We start from the raw sequence: 17413 nt of genomic DNA, 5'->3' as shown, positions 1-17413 counted from the left end.
GTGGTGCTCATGGCCTCGCAGAGACACTCTTCCGGTGGAGAAAAGGCATATCGCATAAATCCTTGTGCCTACATAAGTCACTATGCACAATATCCCCCAGCCGTGTGAAGGTCTACAGGAAGCCCTCGCCTGAGTTCCCCACATCAAGTGGTGTCCGACATTGCCCAAAGGGCTCTTTTCTCACAAACACTTAGAGGGTTGGAGAGAGCCAGAGGCCGTCAAACAATGGCCTGGCAGCGTGCAACTCTATATCGGTCCCTTGCTTTCTTGCTCCGCCCAGTATGGTACATCAAAAGGCACGGTAGCCATAGGACATCCTTGATGAAGACAGGCGGAAAGCGTCGAATCAAAGATGCTCAATCCTGATTGGCTGGCATTCTGACTAATCAGGGCATGACTTCGTTTGGTCCGTATCCTGCACATGAAACATCCGCCCAACTTATGCGATGTCCCGTTATCAGGGACGTCTGGCTTCCGGACACAGCGAAGTATAAAAGCATTTACCAGTAAACTCATCTGCGCTGGTCATTGCCGTTTCCCCGGATGGGAACCCCGAGAAAGGCCTCATCGATGGTTAGAGACATTGTCAGACATGGCCCAGTCGCGCCCTCAGCGGTGCTCACGCATCCGAGCTATTGCCTTCAATGCATAGCTTCCTTCTCACTACCTCCACTTAACGGTCCACCTACAGTGCTGTATTTACGCACTAATTTATCAGCTCCCGCCTCCAATGTGCAGCTGCCTACCCCACCTCCCCTAATCATCTGTAAAGGAAACTGTACGGCAAGTACGCGGTTATTACAGCTGACAGTGGTGGTAATGATTGTTTGATAGCCTTGTGGAGAAGAAATAAAGATGTGTTTCAGCCTGCCGCAGTCATTCCGAAGTGCCCACATCAGACACTCATTTAGACGATCGGCATAGAAACTGACAACATGAGCTTCGTTGAGATCGATTAGAAGCCATAGCTTGCAGTATTCACTTGCATGGAGGTTTCGCGCAGATTTCTGTACTCGCACCAACAATACCCAAGCTTTCAGTGACCGTTTCAGATCCCTCTGCTAATCCAGAAGTTGACTCTCTGAAATGAGCAAGGATGATCACTTCTTCGGCATGCGGTGGTTGCGCGTGCGCATTGCATAAACAAGCAAGCGTTGAGTGAGGATCTCACCCTGGTGAAATGTCATCCTGACCAGGGTCTCTGTGGCGCTTGCGAGAACACATGCAATTATAAACATCTCAGGCCCATAGGGATTTCCAGGTTCACCCTCCATGGTCCAACTGAGGGGCACCAATTGAACACGGGAATAGTTTTCCAAAGTGCTCGGCCCAACCGTGGAGGCGTCTTTCTTAACTGGTTGCGCCAGTTTTATTCTTCATCGGTTCGCTAACATCCGATTTCCGGGGCTCTGTCTCACCGATCAACCGAAATAACCTTCGGATATTCACGGCTTTCTGCGCCTCTTCCATTTCCTTTGACTCCCGTGTCCACCGAGATCCACAATCGGCATGCGCACTTTCTTCCACTTGATTCCTGGTAATTTGTTGGGCTGAAGTGTGTTCATACCCGGTGGGGACATTTCACTGAGATTCAATCCACGATACTGTTCTGTCTGATATCCAGTACTAAAGTGGACCTAATAGCGCCGTACCACAAGCATAACCCCCGGCACCGTGGAAAGATATGGTGGTATCGTTTCAGTACGGATTGACATCAGACGGTGTTGCATTTAGAAGAGACTCTAGAGGACGGTTCTAATAGACATTGAGATCTTCCACCCTGTCAGTTGCTAGGCGATCAGTCCATCCCTTACACGGCCTTGGAAAACGAGGAGACAAAAGACTCAAGATGAGTGCGTCGTCGGAATCCACACAACTGTTCCAAAATGAACATCAGTCATTTATTGATCCGCACCATCCGCCACTGATGGCAATGTGATCAGTTTAAGTCTATGGAGGCCGCATCTCCGGTATCTGTGCTTTCGGCCTGTCGTAACAGGGCACTAGGAGCGTCATACAGCTTGTCTTTGATGACATCTGAGCTTCGGTCGTTTGGGGAGGGGGGCAAGGAGACATGACAAACAGACAGTGATCATGATCCCGTCTGTGGGACTCCATGGACCAGATGAACCACACATCTGAGCTTCGTTTGGGGAGGGGGGCAAGGAGACATGACAAACAGACAGTGATCATGATCCCGTCTGTGGGACTCCATGGACCAGATGAACCACACAGAGGCATCTCTCAACGGATATCCAGTCGAACAACAATCTTTTTGTTCAGTGACTTAGAACGATGACTACCCCTCTACATGCTGCCGTATTGGCTCCTTGATTGCCAAAGGTGCGCACTTGGAGTCGGGTGGAGAGTCATTGGGAAACTAGCTCAACCACCTCTTGTATCCTGAATTCTCGTTTCTGATACATAGCACACGTCAATCTCCAAGGGATCGATCCGGAGAGCAATACCACCATGTTGTCCTGCCTGCTTTGCTGTGCCGTCATTGTCAATCTCCAAGGGATCCATTGGGAGAGCAATACCACCATGTTGTCCTGCCTGCTTTGCTGTGCCGTCATTAAACGCAGCCAGAGAAATCAGGTGTCGAGACGTGAACACTGATCTTGAAGTGCCTGAGGTTTTGGGCGCTGGCTGACGGGCAGATGTTGCGACCAAGACCCATGCAATTCAAAAGGGGTCTCCAGCTCTGACGGATTGTTCTACAGATGTAGAGTTATGAATGAGGTGGAGGAGAGGGCAAATATATGAAAGAAAAGGAAGAAAGACGTCAGCAGGAGCCTGTTTTCGCTTATCCCCCCGCTCCTCAGTAGTTAAGACGTGAAAGCCCCGAGGGTCCGTGGTTTGAACCCAGCATCGGCATTTCCACTGCTTTTATTTAGGTTAGAGCAACCTAGCAGTATCCAATCCCTCGAGCTTCCCTCGGGTGACGTGGCAGCTGAATGATTATCTATTGTTATGCAACAAGCAAGACGACCCAGCTAGTGAAACCACGAGACGATGGATGCGTCATGACATCAATGTTGTAGTAATCATTCTTGGCTCATGAGCCTAACCAAGGGACGGCGCTGTTTGACGTGAAGTGCCGCTTTCTAAGGACCAGGTCGCCAACCGTTCCAGTCACCGAACCCCAAACTTCAGCACCAGGAAGCTGTGTTGGTCAGACCTCTAACTATTGACTAGTCTTGCTCGAACAACCCCTAATATCGCTCAATGGGTCACGGAGGCACACATCGTCACACCACGGTAAGGCCCAGTTTCTTCTTGACGGTTAGAGGCAATGGATGGTGTAGCAGCTGGAACCTATGTGCCCATGGTACACGGTTCATAGCTAATGAATTGCTTGGTTGATTGATCGGTGCAGGCACTTCAGAATACCAGACATACACTAGCGTCACGTCTTCCCTCATCCACTTTCATCTTTTTTCACTTTAGGAAATCATCAGCGTGAGGACTGAGACCGCTGTCACTGATAGTGGTGATGACGAGTTCCGTGGAGAGGGACGATCCTGCATCCTGGATTGTCCAAAATTAGGCCAAACGCGTGCTGTATGTTAATTTCTACAGTGAACACACTGGACGAACTGAATTACGTAGTTGGTCATTATCGCCGTGACACAAAGAGGTCGACGTAAAGGTCGAGTTCCAACGGCACATCATGACAAATCCAGTCGACTGCAATAGTTTGCTGTGTCAGGCAGGTTTCAGGAGCGGGGACTATCGGCGAGTTGGGCAGTCTCTTGCCTTGTGGGGTTCATGCCGTGAAGTGCACTAGTATCACGTCTGCAACTTTCCATTAGGACCCAACCAATCTTGCTAAAAGCTGAGCAAGAGACATCCAAAAATTGTAGCGTCCAATTATGCTCGTCGTTGTGGTGTCATTTGGAGGGAAGGTGGAAGTAACCAATTTCTACTACACGTCGAGGCTTCGCTCTAATTCACAATGGAGCTAGATTAAATTGCACTTTACCGGACTGCGAGGATTTGCGTACCTCAGCAGCCAACTCAACCGTGCTGGGGCATGCCAATATAGCAGCCGCTGATTTTTTCTTCCACGGGAGTCAGTGAATAGACATCTGAAAAGTTTTCGAACACTCCAGGTATGAGATGGATGGAAGCGTGTTTACCAAAAGTTAGATTACACTGTCTCACTCCGGCCTCTGGGCTAGAGATAGCTCAACAGTTGGTGCGCGGGATTGCTGCCTGGAAAAATATGTGGTTCAAGCCGAACCTTGGCGTTTCGATTGCTTTTTCCTAGACCTGAACAACCTGATAATATCTAACTTTCCCTGCGTTTTTGTGGTACTCGGCAGTTGTGCACCGAAAGGGCACCATCATTAAGTGGTTTATTTTTGTGTTGTCACCGCCGCCTTGGGCTCACGATTTTGAACCGAACGCTTCGTTTATGGGCCAAACTCATCCTCTTGTATAGGTTTGGGAACTCTTGAACTACCTGAGCTCATATGCTGCCATGAAACACAAACAAAAGCACATTTATGCTACACCGGCTCTCCCGTGATGGTACTGGTTTCATAGCATTATTCGCTACACACGAGTGAATAAGCAATGGTACGTGATTGTTGATAACTCCTTTATTGTTGTTTGCCGAGCCTGACAATTCTGTTTCAAAAGGTTATGTTATCAACCGAAGTGCTAGCTTCTGTAGGTCTCAGCCGCGGACTTGCCAGTCAGGCATTTGGAAGGGTGACTGACTTGATGACGTAACTCTCGTCCGCTATTTAAACCTTGCACTCCTATCCTTATCGTAGCTTTTGACGTACCATCTCTAAAGCGGTGGCACCTCCTGCCCCTTACCTACAATAGGTAAACATAGGTGTTGTCGGCATGTTGTTTTTTAGTGGTATGGAGCTCTTGTGGGGCAACATGACTCCAAATTTTTGCTTTTTCCTCTTCATATTTTAGCCACTGACTTCTCTCGCGTCTGATGCCTCGTGCTATCAAACGTGTCGTCAGCGCCATCGATTGGGTTTCAAATGAATTGGCTTTCCATTCAGATTTGAATCAGAACACTGAGTGTATACCGTGGGTTGAGGCCTATGAACCACAGAGTGAAGTATGTGCTTTTCGTAGATCCATCTTCTGCTGTCCGAATAGGCCGACCTTGTGATCCATCGTGACAAGCTTCGGGAGCTTTCTATGACCATCAAGGAACTTTTCAGTAGCTCACAGGTGCGCTCATCTGGCGGTCCGATTTTAGTGCTCATCGGACCTTCGGGTTGCGGTAAAACTACCACAATCAAGGTCTTGTTACGAGCAACCACAGTGAATGACAGAAAACCTGTTCAGATTATCGAATGGAATGATGACTCCCTGGAAGCTGATGACTTTACTCAGCTGGAACAGTTTGTTTCGCAAGTCAGTCGTTTTGGACCAACCATTAGATGCTCTGATGTTCCCGGGCAAGAAGACCTCCCTTTTGCTATTTTGCTCGAAGTAAGTGAATAATCAGTATTTCCTACCTTCATTTCAAGCGTTTTTATCACACTGACTAAGCTGCGTAGTGAAAAAGTCTAGTTGACTAGCGGGTTTTCACAACACATGACAATATGTCTAACTGTCGGTAGCTCGTCTGAGTTAATCGACTGTTGATAATATGACAGTTCGCCCGTTTATCCAACCTAGCAACATATACACTGGTGGATAAGTTGCACTGAGCGTTTGAGTGTTCCGTCTATGTCCGTTGGAAATTGACCTCGAGATAACTCAGTGATTAAGCAGCGAAATTATTGACCCGAGGGTACTTGGTTCAAACCCAATCTCTGCATTTCGACTGCCTCTGTCTAGGCTTGAGCAACCTGGCAGTATGCCATCCCTCGTGTTTCCTTTGGGCGACATGAGAGCTAGGCACCCAGAGTTGCAGCTGAACGATTATTGCCTCCGAGATGTACTCATCAGTCTGATGGCGTCTTTTCTTCAAATGGATCTTTACTGCGGCCTGTTTCTCGCGACCCTACGAGTGACGTAGGCAACCTGGCGATTCTGTTCATTGCACTGCTATTTGTTTTTCTTGTGTACGGCAGTTAAGCACCAGTGTATTTCTGGCAACGGCGATGATTTTCTTTTTATGTCCAGTTCAGTTTAGGTCGTCATGGTGTCTCTACCTGTCTTGTGCATTACGCCCAAACTAACAATAAAAGACGCTAATGTAAGAACGATGAGACGTTGAGCGAAAATACACTTTTAAATCTATGTTTCCGCCCACGTATTAAGTCACTTAGTACTAAGGAGCCGTTCCATCCTTGCTGGGAGATTAGGACTCAACTATCTACTCAGCTGCATAATTAATTCGCACATAAATTAAGTATGCAGCCAATCATCCCTCAGTCACACAGGTGTTAATGGTGTTAATGTTGGACGGCTCATCAAGTGGGAACTACTTAAAGCAGTATTTCTCAGCCCAGGTGCCGCAAGGCGTTTCATCCCTGTGGTCACCAACCTCTCAATTAAAAATTATCCGTTCAGAGAAACCTGTAGCTTAATACATAATCCACTTGTACGGATGAGGCATCTAATAAGTTCGACTGGGAATTCGACTGTGAGAAACATGCAATAATTTGTTCTCGGACGTTTAGTTTTTCTCCATACATCTTTGCGAAATGTAATTGGCTTGGGTGCACTACTTGGTCCGTTCAACCAGCTTAGCGGTTGGATTGGGAAAACCAGTTTGAATGTTCTTAATCACTATGGTAGCCACATGTTATAAATGTGAATCGAATTCGAATGATGACTGAGGGGTATTTAGACTCCCGAAAAATGACATCAGTGGGAGACAATCGGATGTCGTCCTTTTATAGAACTGCTCAATCGATTACGGTAAAACTGATCGGGCACATCAGTGTCCTGTCACATTATGACCCCGCCTTGTAGTTGTACAGTGGTTTGAACATCGTGGTCTTAGCTTTCCAGAGGCATCGTCTGCAATTTACGATACTTTGGTATTCTCATTGGAAGCGGTTATTCGGTGCTTTAGGTCATTTTGGAAACATTAGTCTTACGGACGGCAGTCCGGGGAGATATTACTTGGGGGTAGTTTTGGTACCGGCACGTGGGCATGACGCTGTCCACATCTACTGAGAGGAGATCTTGTGTGTGCTCGAATCTACGCACTTTGAGTTGCTCTTTCACCTTCAAACTTGGAGGGCCTCAGTTTATTCTGTCCGTCGTTATGCACACAAATTTCATTTTGCTAACCTACTGATGTGACTTGTAATGTAAGTAATAATAGTAATAATTATAATCTCAAAAACCTGTAAACACGTTCTCGTAGCGCAAAATGTTCTACCTTAGGTTGATGCGTAGGTCGCATGTAGTCCGGAACCGGATCAATAAGCGCCATTTAGTTCGAATCTTAGATTTCTTCAGTTTCTTGTGATCTTTTTCGGGCATAACGGACAGTCAGGCACTAGGTTCAAACATGATACAATATGGGTATCTTGGCTGCACCATAGATTACTGTTCTTTATGCAGCATACTCAGTGTCAGAAAATGTTTTTCTCTTTTGATACCCCCTCGTTAAATTTGTCTAGGTGTAGAGAGAACCAACTTGTCGTCTATTTGGAGATTACAACCTCAGGCACGTATGCAACACTGTATTAGGGCTTCTATTCCTCATTTCAAACGCAGTTGGTATCTTCTCTTGATAGAAACATCTGTATTCTAAGAGGTACAGTGCGCTAACTTTGGTTTAACCTACTACTGAAATCCAGGAACGCTGAATTTTGGCAAGTAGTGTTGAATATTAGAAAAACGCTGGAACAGTGTGTCATCCAAAAGATGAATTTGAGAACTTTTGCAATCTTCCTTCAGGATATTAATAGGTGTTATGTTAATGAACGTTGTACATGTAGTTTACGGCTCACTGATTACGCTTACCATTTCCACCAAACTTTGAACAAAATTAGACTTGTGTTTGAGTGTGCCCTACAATATTAGGGCAGGTTTTCCGTCTTGCAGCCTGCAGCTGGGGTCCTACCGGGAGCAGCAGGCATTTATCAGTATGTTTGGGGAAATGTCCCTCTGTTTAGTCGTTCCATTTTTCAAAACTGTGTTGTTGTAAAATGACTGGTGCGAAACGCCTTCTTCGGAGGCTTGCTAGTGGGTCTCTTCGTAGCACTGGGACTAATAGACAGCTCATTGTCATTAGTTCCCGCTGATTTTTCCACCTCGTACTCATGCTTTTTCTTCGAGTTCTTTTAGAATCTCCCAGTGTCTACTGCGAATAACATAGCTCGGTTCCATCGTCTACTGAAGAACCACCACTTACGGGGTCAAACTCGTGGCCTTCTCGTGCTAATGTTCACTTCTAACAGCTCCTCCAAAGAAGGTCTACTCAATGAGCGGGTCTTGTGTCCAGCTTCTCTGCGCAGTGAGCTAGGAGTGGCCCGAGTCGAATTCAATTCCGTTGCTCCCACTCTTGTATTGAAAGCGCTCACACGAATTTTGTTGAATCGCGAGGTAAAGCAGGTACGTCCTCGTCTGTGCATTGCCTAATATTGTTATGACGGCTTGGAGCACTTAGGCTCATCTATTCGTTCGCAGTCAATGATTGCCACATACATCGAGGTGGAATCCACATATTCATTCTCATTAGTTCGCTTCGTTGATTAGTCCACCATTTGTGGCGAGATGGCCCAAGTGATAAGAGCGCAAATTTACTGACCGGAGGGTCCGTGGTTCGAACCCGACCTCTCCCTCTCGACTTCCCCTGTCTAGCCTTGGGCAACCTGACAGTATCCCAGCCCTCGTGCTTCCTTCGGGTGGCATGGCAGCTAGGCACCGAAAGAGTGCACAGCTGAACGCTTTCTTTTTTCTCTTGGTGTCTTGTTGCTGTGCTGAGTTGAGCTCACTACTTTGTAGTGTTCCAAACAACATTCGAACAGCCTGTCCTTTGTTTTAAATTCGTATTCCTTACCCTTTTTTCCTGTAATCCCCTATCTTCTCACACCTGTTTCCTCATTGTCCCTAAAATATGCGACTTCGTCTCTGCAAATTTCACAGTTTTCCTCTATTCGTAAATTTTGTTGGCGATTCAAGGACGCATGAAACTGAACAAAAGCACTCACTTGTGCAAGCAGCTATGTCTCAAAGTATTTCGTCCACTCGACACCTGTGAATTTTCGTGGTGTTGATCCCTATTCATCTGGTTTCAGTTGTCTCGTCCTTGAACAGAAGCATTGGTCAGATCTGGTGAGAACATGGGATTAGCGATGATTAGGAGCTCTTCCACGATAGCTGAATTACTCGCGCTTCATAGGTTACGCTAGTTAAGACATGTACTTCACATACCAGAGCACCGTTTGGCTAGCAGTGCTCGTTTCGCCCAGCCCTGTCCTTAGTGGAAGCGACAAGGAGGTGGACATTGTACGACCCGGAAGCGCTAACCCGTAAACTGAGTTGGGTCGGCAACTGTCGCCTCCCTGGATGGGGATCTCGGGACTCAACTCAACAATTGTTAATGGTACTGGCAGGCATTGTTCAATCACGCTGTCAGTGGCGCTCGCGCATCGCTTTCAACGCGTAGCTACCCAGCTCCCGAAATAACCGAACATGCTATCGGCTCCAGTGTCAAAATCGTCAGTGTCAAAATTCTGGTGTGACTCACTATCCTGCTGGCTTTCGATTCCTAGATACGTTGTTGCCCAGGTAAGACGTGCAAAATTATGTGAATTGAGGAGGAGAAATGATGTTGAACAGCTACTGATTGATTAATTTTTGGAAGTCAGCTGATCAGTTCCAGATTAACGGAATCGCTCGCTTCACGACAATAGTTATGCACATAGTAGAGGCAAGTGTGGTTTGATCAGCAGCGCTTTGCTTGGCGTTGAAGCCTTGCGGATTTTGTTGCGCAACAAGATTCGGAAGGATCGTGTCAGTCCAATGGCCGGTGTCTAAAATATCTGGCTGTTGACGATGTAGCATTGTGACTTGACCTCTAACCCAACTGTTCTCGTGACTATCTGGGTCGCTTACCGCGCGTTTCGCCAGGCACCTGTCTATCCTGCCAATTTGAGGGTTTCCGTAGCTGCAGAAGAACTATTAGACTATTTGTAATGTACTGCTCATAGAGTTGCTGAAAATCCGTCGACAGTCCACGACTGGTTTCGTCCTTTTTGGGGCTCATCAGGTAGGCGCAATCCCCGGGTTTCCGTCAACTTGAAACCAAATTGCACGAAATTAGCGAATATACACTCATTTGCAAACTAATTTGGTTTTTCGAGAGACTCACCTGGAACCCAGCTGAATCTCTCGTTTGTGATGTTTCCAGGCAGACTACATGAAAAGCAAATAGTTTAGACCGCTCTGGTTCATATTTGTGCAGAGTGAATTCTCCGGTCAGTATCGGGTATAGCTGGGCTGTAGTAAGAACATCTTTGAATGCTTCTTATATCAGTGTTCATCCAGTCGTCTTTAATTTGAAGGAATCAGTTTGTCTTTCTCATTGGCCTAATGTCAATTTTTAGATGGGATGTGGCGCTCCACCCCGACTGTTACTTCAACAACTCTCGAACGAATGTGCTGGTGACCTGAGAACCGCTATTAACCAGCTGCAGTTTTTAGCAAAGTCCGGTGAGTCCTGTCACATTCATCGACTTATTTGTTGTGGGGAATCACCAGCTCTTCGTTTGGACTTTATGAGGCTGCATATCGCTATTAGTCGCCACATAGTATTCATTTAGTACCGCATTCATATGATGACCTTACTTGTCACGTTTTGTTCTTTTACTGCTTTCTGCATGCTTCTTTCAACTCATTTGACACTCGGCGCGAACTTTCTACCCGCGGAATCGTTGTTAGTCATGTTTCGCCGTTTATGTAGCTTATGTTTGTTTTTTATTTCATTGCGGGACGGAAATCGCAGGTTTGTTCCTTTCGGGTTTTGTGTATCCGGCAGTAGAACCAATTCAAGTGTAGTATTCGGCAGGTCGTGAAGCTCAGGGCTGTAGGGAATACTAGGGAGGTCTTTCAGTTGTAACAGCCTTCCGGTGCCTAGCTGCCATGCTACCCGATGGAAGCAAGGGGGCTGGGATACTGCCGGGTTGCCCAAGCCCAGACAGGGGAAGTCGAGAGGCGGAGGTCGGGTTCGAACCACGAACCTTCCAGAGGGGAAGTCAGAGTCGGAGGTCGGGTTTGAACCACGGACTTTCCGATCAGTATGTTCGCGCTCTAATCATGTGAGCCATCTCGCTCCCAGGGAACACTAGACTGTGACGAGTATCATCAACTAGCGTCCGCATTTCAGGTGATGTCCACGGGGCTTGTGTTTTACAATGACGCCTATTTATATGAAGGAAACTAAAAGCATGATGACATAAAATAATCATTCTCGTTACAACGTTTTTTATACGGTCCTTCTGTGTTTTCTCATCAGGACAACATTTGTGAACGACAGCACATTCTCGGGGCTAACCGAGGCACCCCGACACGTTAGCACTCGTTAGAATCGTTGTGTATTTTAATGGAACATCCTACGTCTGATCATTTTTTAGTAATCCGTAAAGTACACGCATTCGGAAATAAAGTTGATGTTAACGGCAGACTCGATTGAATCCCAACCGAATCCCTAGTTTATGTGCTGCACAAAGACCGCCTTGTTTCTCGGTTGGTGTAATGTTCGATATATCTAAGCGTATTTTTTTTGACAAAAGTGCATCCAACAGCTCTACGAGTAGTATGGTTTGTCAAGCAAATGTTGCTATTCAATACTCATAAGCTCTTGTTAGCGGTCAAGTCTCCATCATCACAACAAGTGTGCACCGATAGCTATGCTACTTGTTCTCCTTTTTTATCCTCCTTTTTTATCCATGGCTGCTATCGGTATTCAATTCATACTGCAACCCTTGCCCTTTTTCGACATAGTTTCTTCCTTTACCTTCATATTTGTTATTTGTGCTACAATATTCGTTTCTTGTGTACCTTTAGGGTGGAAAAATCAAGGAACATATTCTCAAGTATCAAACAACTGTTTTCGGGATACTGGTCTACTTCTGTTCCGAGTTTTGGGGAAAATTTTATACGGAAAAAGTGAGTGGCTTGCCTTTTTCCCACTTTTCAGACAGTGTGTCCTATGCGAGTTGTCATCCAAGGTTAACCAGTGTCCCATGATCTCTGTGTCATATAAGATTCTCATGATTGCATTTACGAGCAGCAATGGCGGGTAACTCGCCTTCGACTTCACACGATGTGTGACGTTCACTGGTCTGTTTATGTTGGATCTCTAGAGAGCATGAGGTGCAGCTCGTTGGCACTATTTGCCAGAGAATGCGCAGGCCCGGATACGTATGGAGATAGGTTGCCTTCTCGCACAGGGCTTTGAAATTGTACGTTTTCGTCGAAGACCTCGTCATGTTAGGTAATCTGTTTGGTCCACGTGGTGTACCATAGTGTCTGGTTCAGTCGGCCTCTTTCAACCAAGTTACTGTTCACATTTCCGGAGGGGGGGGGGGAGATGGACCAGGTGGTTAAAGCGCGAGGTCTGTGGTTCGAACCCGACCTCTGCCTCTTGACTTCCCCTGTTTAGGCTTGGGCAACCTGGTAGTATCCCGGCCCTCATGCCTCCTTTGTGCGGCATGTTAGCTAGGCACTGAAAGGGTGCTACAGCCAAACGATTATTTTGTTTTTCATCTCACATTATTGAAGCCCTATCATGGAAGTCCATTTGAATGGCAGGATATTGATACCTCGTCTGCCCATCCTTCTGCGCACTGACGATGTTTTTTCGTACGGTGACGAAACGTATCTCAGCGGAAAAATCAACTGCGACCTCATTATTGGTTGATCCTCCGAGCAATCGCATGCATTGAACCTGAATTTCTAGATGTCTACATTTGGAGACGTTGCTCCTCGAGACTATCAGACTGTATTTTACCTGTGTGAGTGACGTTTACTGAACACAGCTTTTACTGTTTATCAACCTAGCACAGTAACACAGCCGGCCAAGATATATATATATATATATATATATATATATGTAGAGTGTTGGAGCGCGCGATTGGTCCTACTATAGTAGGCCACATGCATGGTAATCCAATAGCTCGTGTTTTATCGTCAAGTTCGCAGATGGTATCCAGCAGTTTCCAGATTCAGTACGCACCTAGACACAATGTTAACATGCTTGAACAGCCCGTATTCGTGAAATACACTCATTTGCAAATCAATTTGGTTTCCACGAGAGACTCAACTGAATCCCTCGTTTATGATATTCTACAACTGAATGTGCTGCACACAGGCCGCCTCATGATTCAGTTGGCACGATATCCGAGATATCGCAGTATATTTTCATGAAGGAAACTACTCACTGAAAACTCTTCGACAGCCCACGACCGGTTTCGCCCTTCTTGGGGCTCATCAGGTAGGCGCACTCCCCGAGTTTCCGTCAACCTTATGTTCTACTTGAACCCAAATTGGACTGTTTTTGAAAAATACACTTATTTGCTCGTATTCGTTTTCATCGAATAGTGTGGTATCAGTCTGTACAGATAATCAGATGCAGACACAGTGAATGTTTGTCTGCGATTCGTGGCTAGTATGGGACATACTGCTATCATTCTTCGTACTTTCGATGTGCCCTGGTTGGCTGAAAAGGAAGCCCTATCAGTAAGGGAACAAAGTAAGAATAAAACCGTCCAACACCAATGTGTAGATTTGAGATTGTTCCATCTTTGTGGACAGTTGCCAATGTCTGACTGCAAGAGGAACATACAGGTCTGATTGGCTCAAAGGTCATCGTTGGTATTTTGACTGAAGGAATTCACAAGAACAATGGCATTTGTATTGAGGGGTTTGAAGCATCGACATGGTGCAATCTAAGTAAAGTCACCAAGATTGTGCTGTATCTTTGATGTAGCCCATGCCGCACAGATGTGAGTGTCCACTGAGTTTTCTTGTAGGCCTACTCTCAAGTAATCAGTGCACCGCTAACATATCGGCTGCATTAATTCACAGTGCCCTAAGATTCTTTCCTGGGCGTCATCCACCAACAAGAAACGGGAGCTACCTGCTACGCTTAGGGAAACGTATTTCAAACGAGAATTTTTCACGGAGATCAGAGTTCCGCTCAACGAAAGCGTTTTTTATGAGAGTAACGGTTGACATCAAGTTCCCGACACCTCCTACACCTGGATAACGAAAAGTCGGATGTATGTGACGAGATTTTATCGGACTAGAGCAAATAGATAAAGTATTTGGTAGCCCTGTTTGAGCACAATTATGAACAACACATCCGAGTTTAGGGCAAGCATCCGGCATGACCAGTTGGCATACTCGCCGGTGCTTTCGGTCATAATTCTGTTGGAGAAAAAATCGTTCAGCTGTAGCACCCTTTCGGTGCCTAGCTGCCATGCCACCCGAAGGTTGCACGAGGGCTGGGATACTACCAAGTTGCTTAAGCCTAGACAGGGGAAGTCGGGAGGCACAGGTCGGGTTCGAACCACGGAACTTCCGGTCAGTAAATTCGCGCTCTAACCACTTGGTCCATCTCGCCCCGGACAATTGATCTGTGTGATATCTAGCCACACTTGAGTAGGACGCGGAAAATGATGGGGAGAAAATATAGTCAAGTATCTACCGTTGATGAGTTATCGAAAACGTGGTGAATACGGTGAAATTTCACTTTACACCATCATTTTTTCCCAACCCATATTACAGCTTTGTCATCTGCTCCAAGCTGATCCCATACTAGACCGTCGACAAAACCAATTTACTTGGATAAAGTGTGCTGATCTCACGGGTTAAGTTGGCGAGAGTGCTAATTATACGGACCATTTTCGTCTGCTGACTAGTACAACTAGACTGGCAACAGAAGAAGTGGAGCATTAAAATCAATCAATCAATCCTTCAGATGTAACACCCTTTCGGTGCCTAGCTGCCATGCCAACCAAAGGAGGTATGGGGGCTGGGGTACTGCCAGGTTGCCCAAGCCTAAACAGGGGAAGTCGGGAGGCGGAGGTCGGATTCGAACCACGGACCTTCCGGCTTTACCACTGAGCCATCTCGCCCAGCGGAGCATTAAATCAACCATTTTGAGAAAGAAACTCAGTGGAACATTAAGTCAACCATTTTGAGGAAAAAAGCGTCTCCTGTTTAGTTGTGCTGAGATTTTTCTTAAACTGGAGACTGTGAAATGTGACTTATCTCAAATGGGATAACCACGGACCTTCCGGCTTTACCACTGAGCCATCTCGCCCAGCGGAGCATTAAATCAACCATTTTGAGAAAAAAGTGTTTCCTGTTTAGTTGTGCTGAGATTTTTCCTAAACTGGAGACCGTGAAATGTGAATTATCTTAAATGGGATATTCCCTCTGGTTAGTTGTGCATCACAGTTGCTAAATTATCTGGTTTTCTAGATGAAAATCTGTCAATCCAGGTAGCCCTGTGAATAGAATCTTGCACCACCGTTTCAACAATTCCTGTTCAAACTCATATAGACGCTTTTCTGTTCGCCGACGGTCTCTTTTCTGATAAAAACATGATGGGCCAATTCTTTTGAACCGAATATTTATATTTTTCTGCATTGTTTTCAGGAGAAGAAACTCATGTGAAGCGGCCAACCTGCAATGTTGCTAGTGAGTATCCTTCGTTGCCCTCGCATTTGGAACAGTGGAAACGATTTCCACTGTCGTTTGACGTTGAGGTAAGACACGTCCTGTTTTGACGCTTCCTTAGCTCAGAATACCTCTTGGGTTAAGGACAAGTGAAGGTCATCGTTTTCGATCCTCGATGACTTTCACGTGACCTCAACAACTCGCGTAGTTCCAAAGGGCTGTTTGGCGAGCGTTGTTCGTAAGAACCCTGTCACAGCTGGATGATTTGATCTGATTTGATGGCGTTATTTTGGTGCCCAATTTACTGTTCATGGTCACCGCTCTATGTTCTTCTGACACTGGTACTACTGGACAGCTTTTTTGTTGCTCGGGATTACGCTTGTTTGCTTGATATTCTCGGCATCCATTGCCTTTGTTGCTTCTTCAACTGCGTTCATATTTCAAGACCCGTCGTTTGGTACGAAGACGTGATGGAGTACCGAACTTTCACCTGCCAAAAAGCTCTTCCCGTCATTCATTTTTGTATGAATGTTTCAGCGCCAACGTCCCAAGCTGCTGATGAGCTTGGTGGAAAACCGCTGCAACAAGTTCGACCTCCGGAGAGTGTGGGGCTTACTCGCAAGCCTTGGAGGTGATATGATGTGCAGTTCGTTCGGAAATCGGGTAGCTATGCACTGAAGGCGATAGCTTTGATGCACGAGCGCCATTGACTGCTCAATCGGGCCAATTCTGCCAGTCTCATTAGCTATTAAGGAGTTGAGTCCCGTGGTCCCCATCCGGGAAGGCGGCAGTTGTCGATCCAACTAAGTTCATTGGTTAATGTTTTCCTACTTCTTTGCCAGTGCATTCACTGTCCACCTCTCGGTCGCTTTTACTCAACACAGGGCTGGGCGAAAAGAGGTCTGTGAGGCAGACGGTCTCATGACATGCTGAGTGCTTATCCTAAATAGCGTAACCTATGAAGCGTGAGTAATTCATCTATCACGGGAGAGCTCCTTCTTCCTAAGACTACCCGAAGGACATCAACATCACTAATCCGATGTTCCCACTAGACCTGATCGATGCTTCGAAGACACCGATGTTATTCGGCATTTCATATCCCGTCGTCTGTCCTTGAACAAAACGCCTTCATAAACGTTTCTCAAATAACCATAGAAGTTAGTGATGGGAGATTTGTCTTACCTGTTATCGAGTCTTTTCAACCTCAGTTTTCCATCATAATAGCTCTACAACAGGAATGCTAGAGAAGTTGCTCCCATTTGTGTATCGCCTCAAAGTCCCAATGTGATTTTTATCAAGTGCGTTCCCGTCTTTCCGGTCGCAGAACTTTGGTCGAGCGTACTTTTAGTTCACCATGCGCGATACAAAATTGAGTAGTAAACGTGTTATTTCAACGAAAAGCCAGATTCTCCACAGTGACCTTCGGTTCCTCAGCTGACACGGTACAGTGGTCATCCATTGGTCTTGATGGTCCCGAACAAAATAGGTGACTCCAAGCAGCCCTTATTATATAGAGGGTGCGTTTTAAGTAGTCTTTATCGTAACTTGAAGAGGGTTTCCCTCTTTTTTTGTGACGATCAATATGTCATTGATATTCCGAATCAAGGAGGGCATAAACGACAATGCTATCTGAAGTTACCAATTGCTCAGCCTAGATTTTATTATCTTGGTTGTTTTGTGCGCACGGAAAACGACTTTGTTTATGGTACGAAGATTTAGTCAATCCAGGTATACGTCACGTGATAGCCCCTCATACAAACACTAGGTTCTTCTAAGAGTAAGTAGTTTCGTGATAAGATGTGGATGAAGGCTGGCAGAATTAGATAATATTGGAAGG

At 46.0% G+C, this 17413-nt stretch overlaps 1 protein-coding gene across 1 annotated transcript in view; it reads left to right on the top strand.

Annotated features, from left to right (window-relative positions):
* The window catches only part of T265_05138 (hypothetical protein), a gene marked incomplete at both ends in the record, with an annotated part of 24553 nt that overhangs the window by 4095 nt on the left and 3045 nt on the right, over positions 1-17413 (top strand). The window contains 5 exons of the mRNA XM_009170062.1: positions 5031-5089; positions 5131-5469; positions 8233-8490; positions 10497-10602; positions 15556-15665. Of these exons, the coding sequence (XP_009168326.1) occupies positions 5031-5089; positions 5131-5469; positions 8233-8490; positions 10497-10602; positions 15556-15665 (872 nt within the window). The remainder of the gene's footprint in view (positions 1-5030; positions 5090-5130; positions 5470-8232; positions 8491-10496; positions 10603-15555; positions 15666-17413) is intronic.

The sequence above is a fragment of the Opisthorchis viverrini genome (assembly GCF_000715545.1).
Source record: "Opisthorchis viverrini unplaced genomic scaffold opera_v5_96, whole genome shotgun sequence".
NCBI lineage: Eukaryota > Metazoa > Platyhelminthes > Trematoda > Opisthorchiida > Opisthorchiidae > Opisthorchis > Opisthorchis viverrini.
This window is presented reverse-complemented; position numbering and strand designations above follow the sequence as displayed.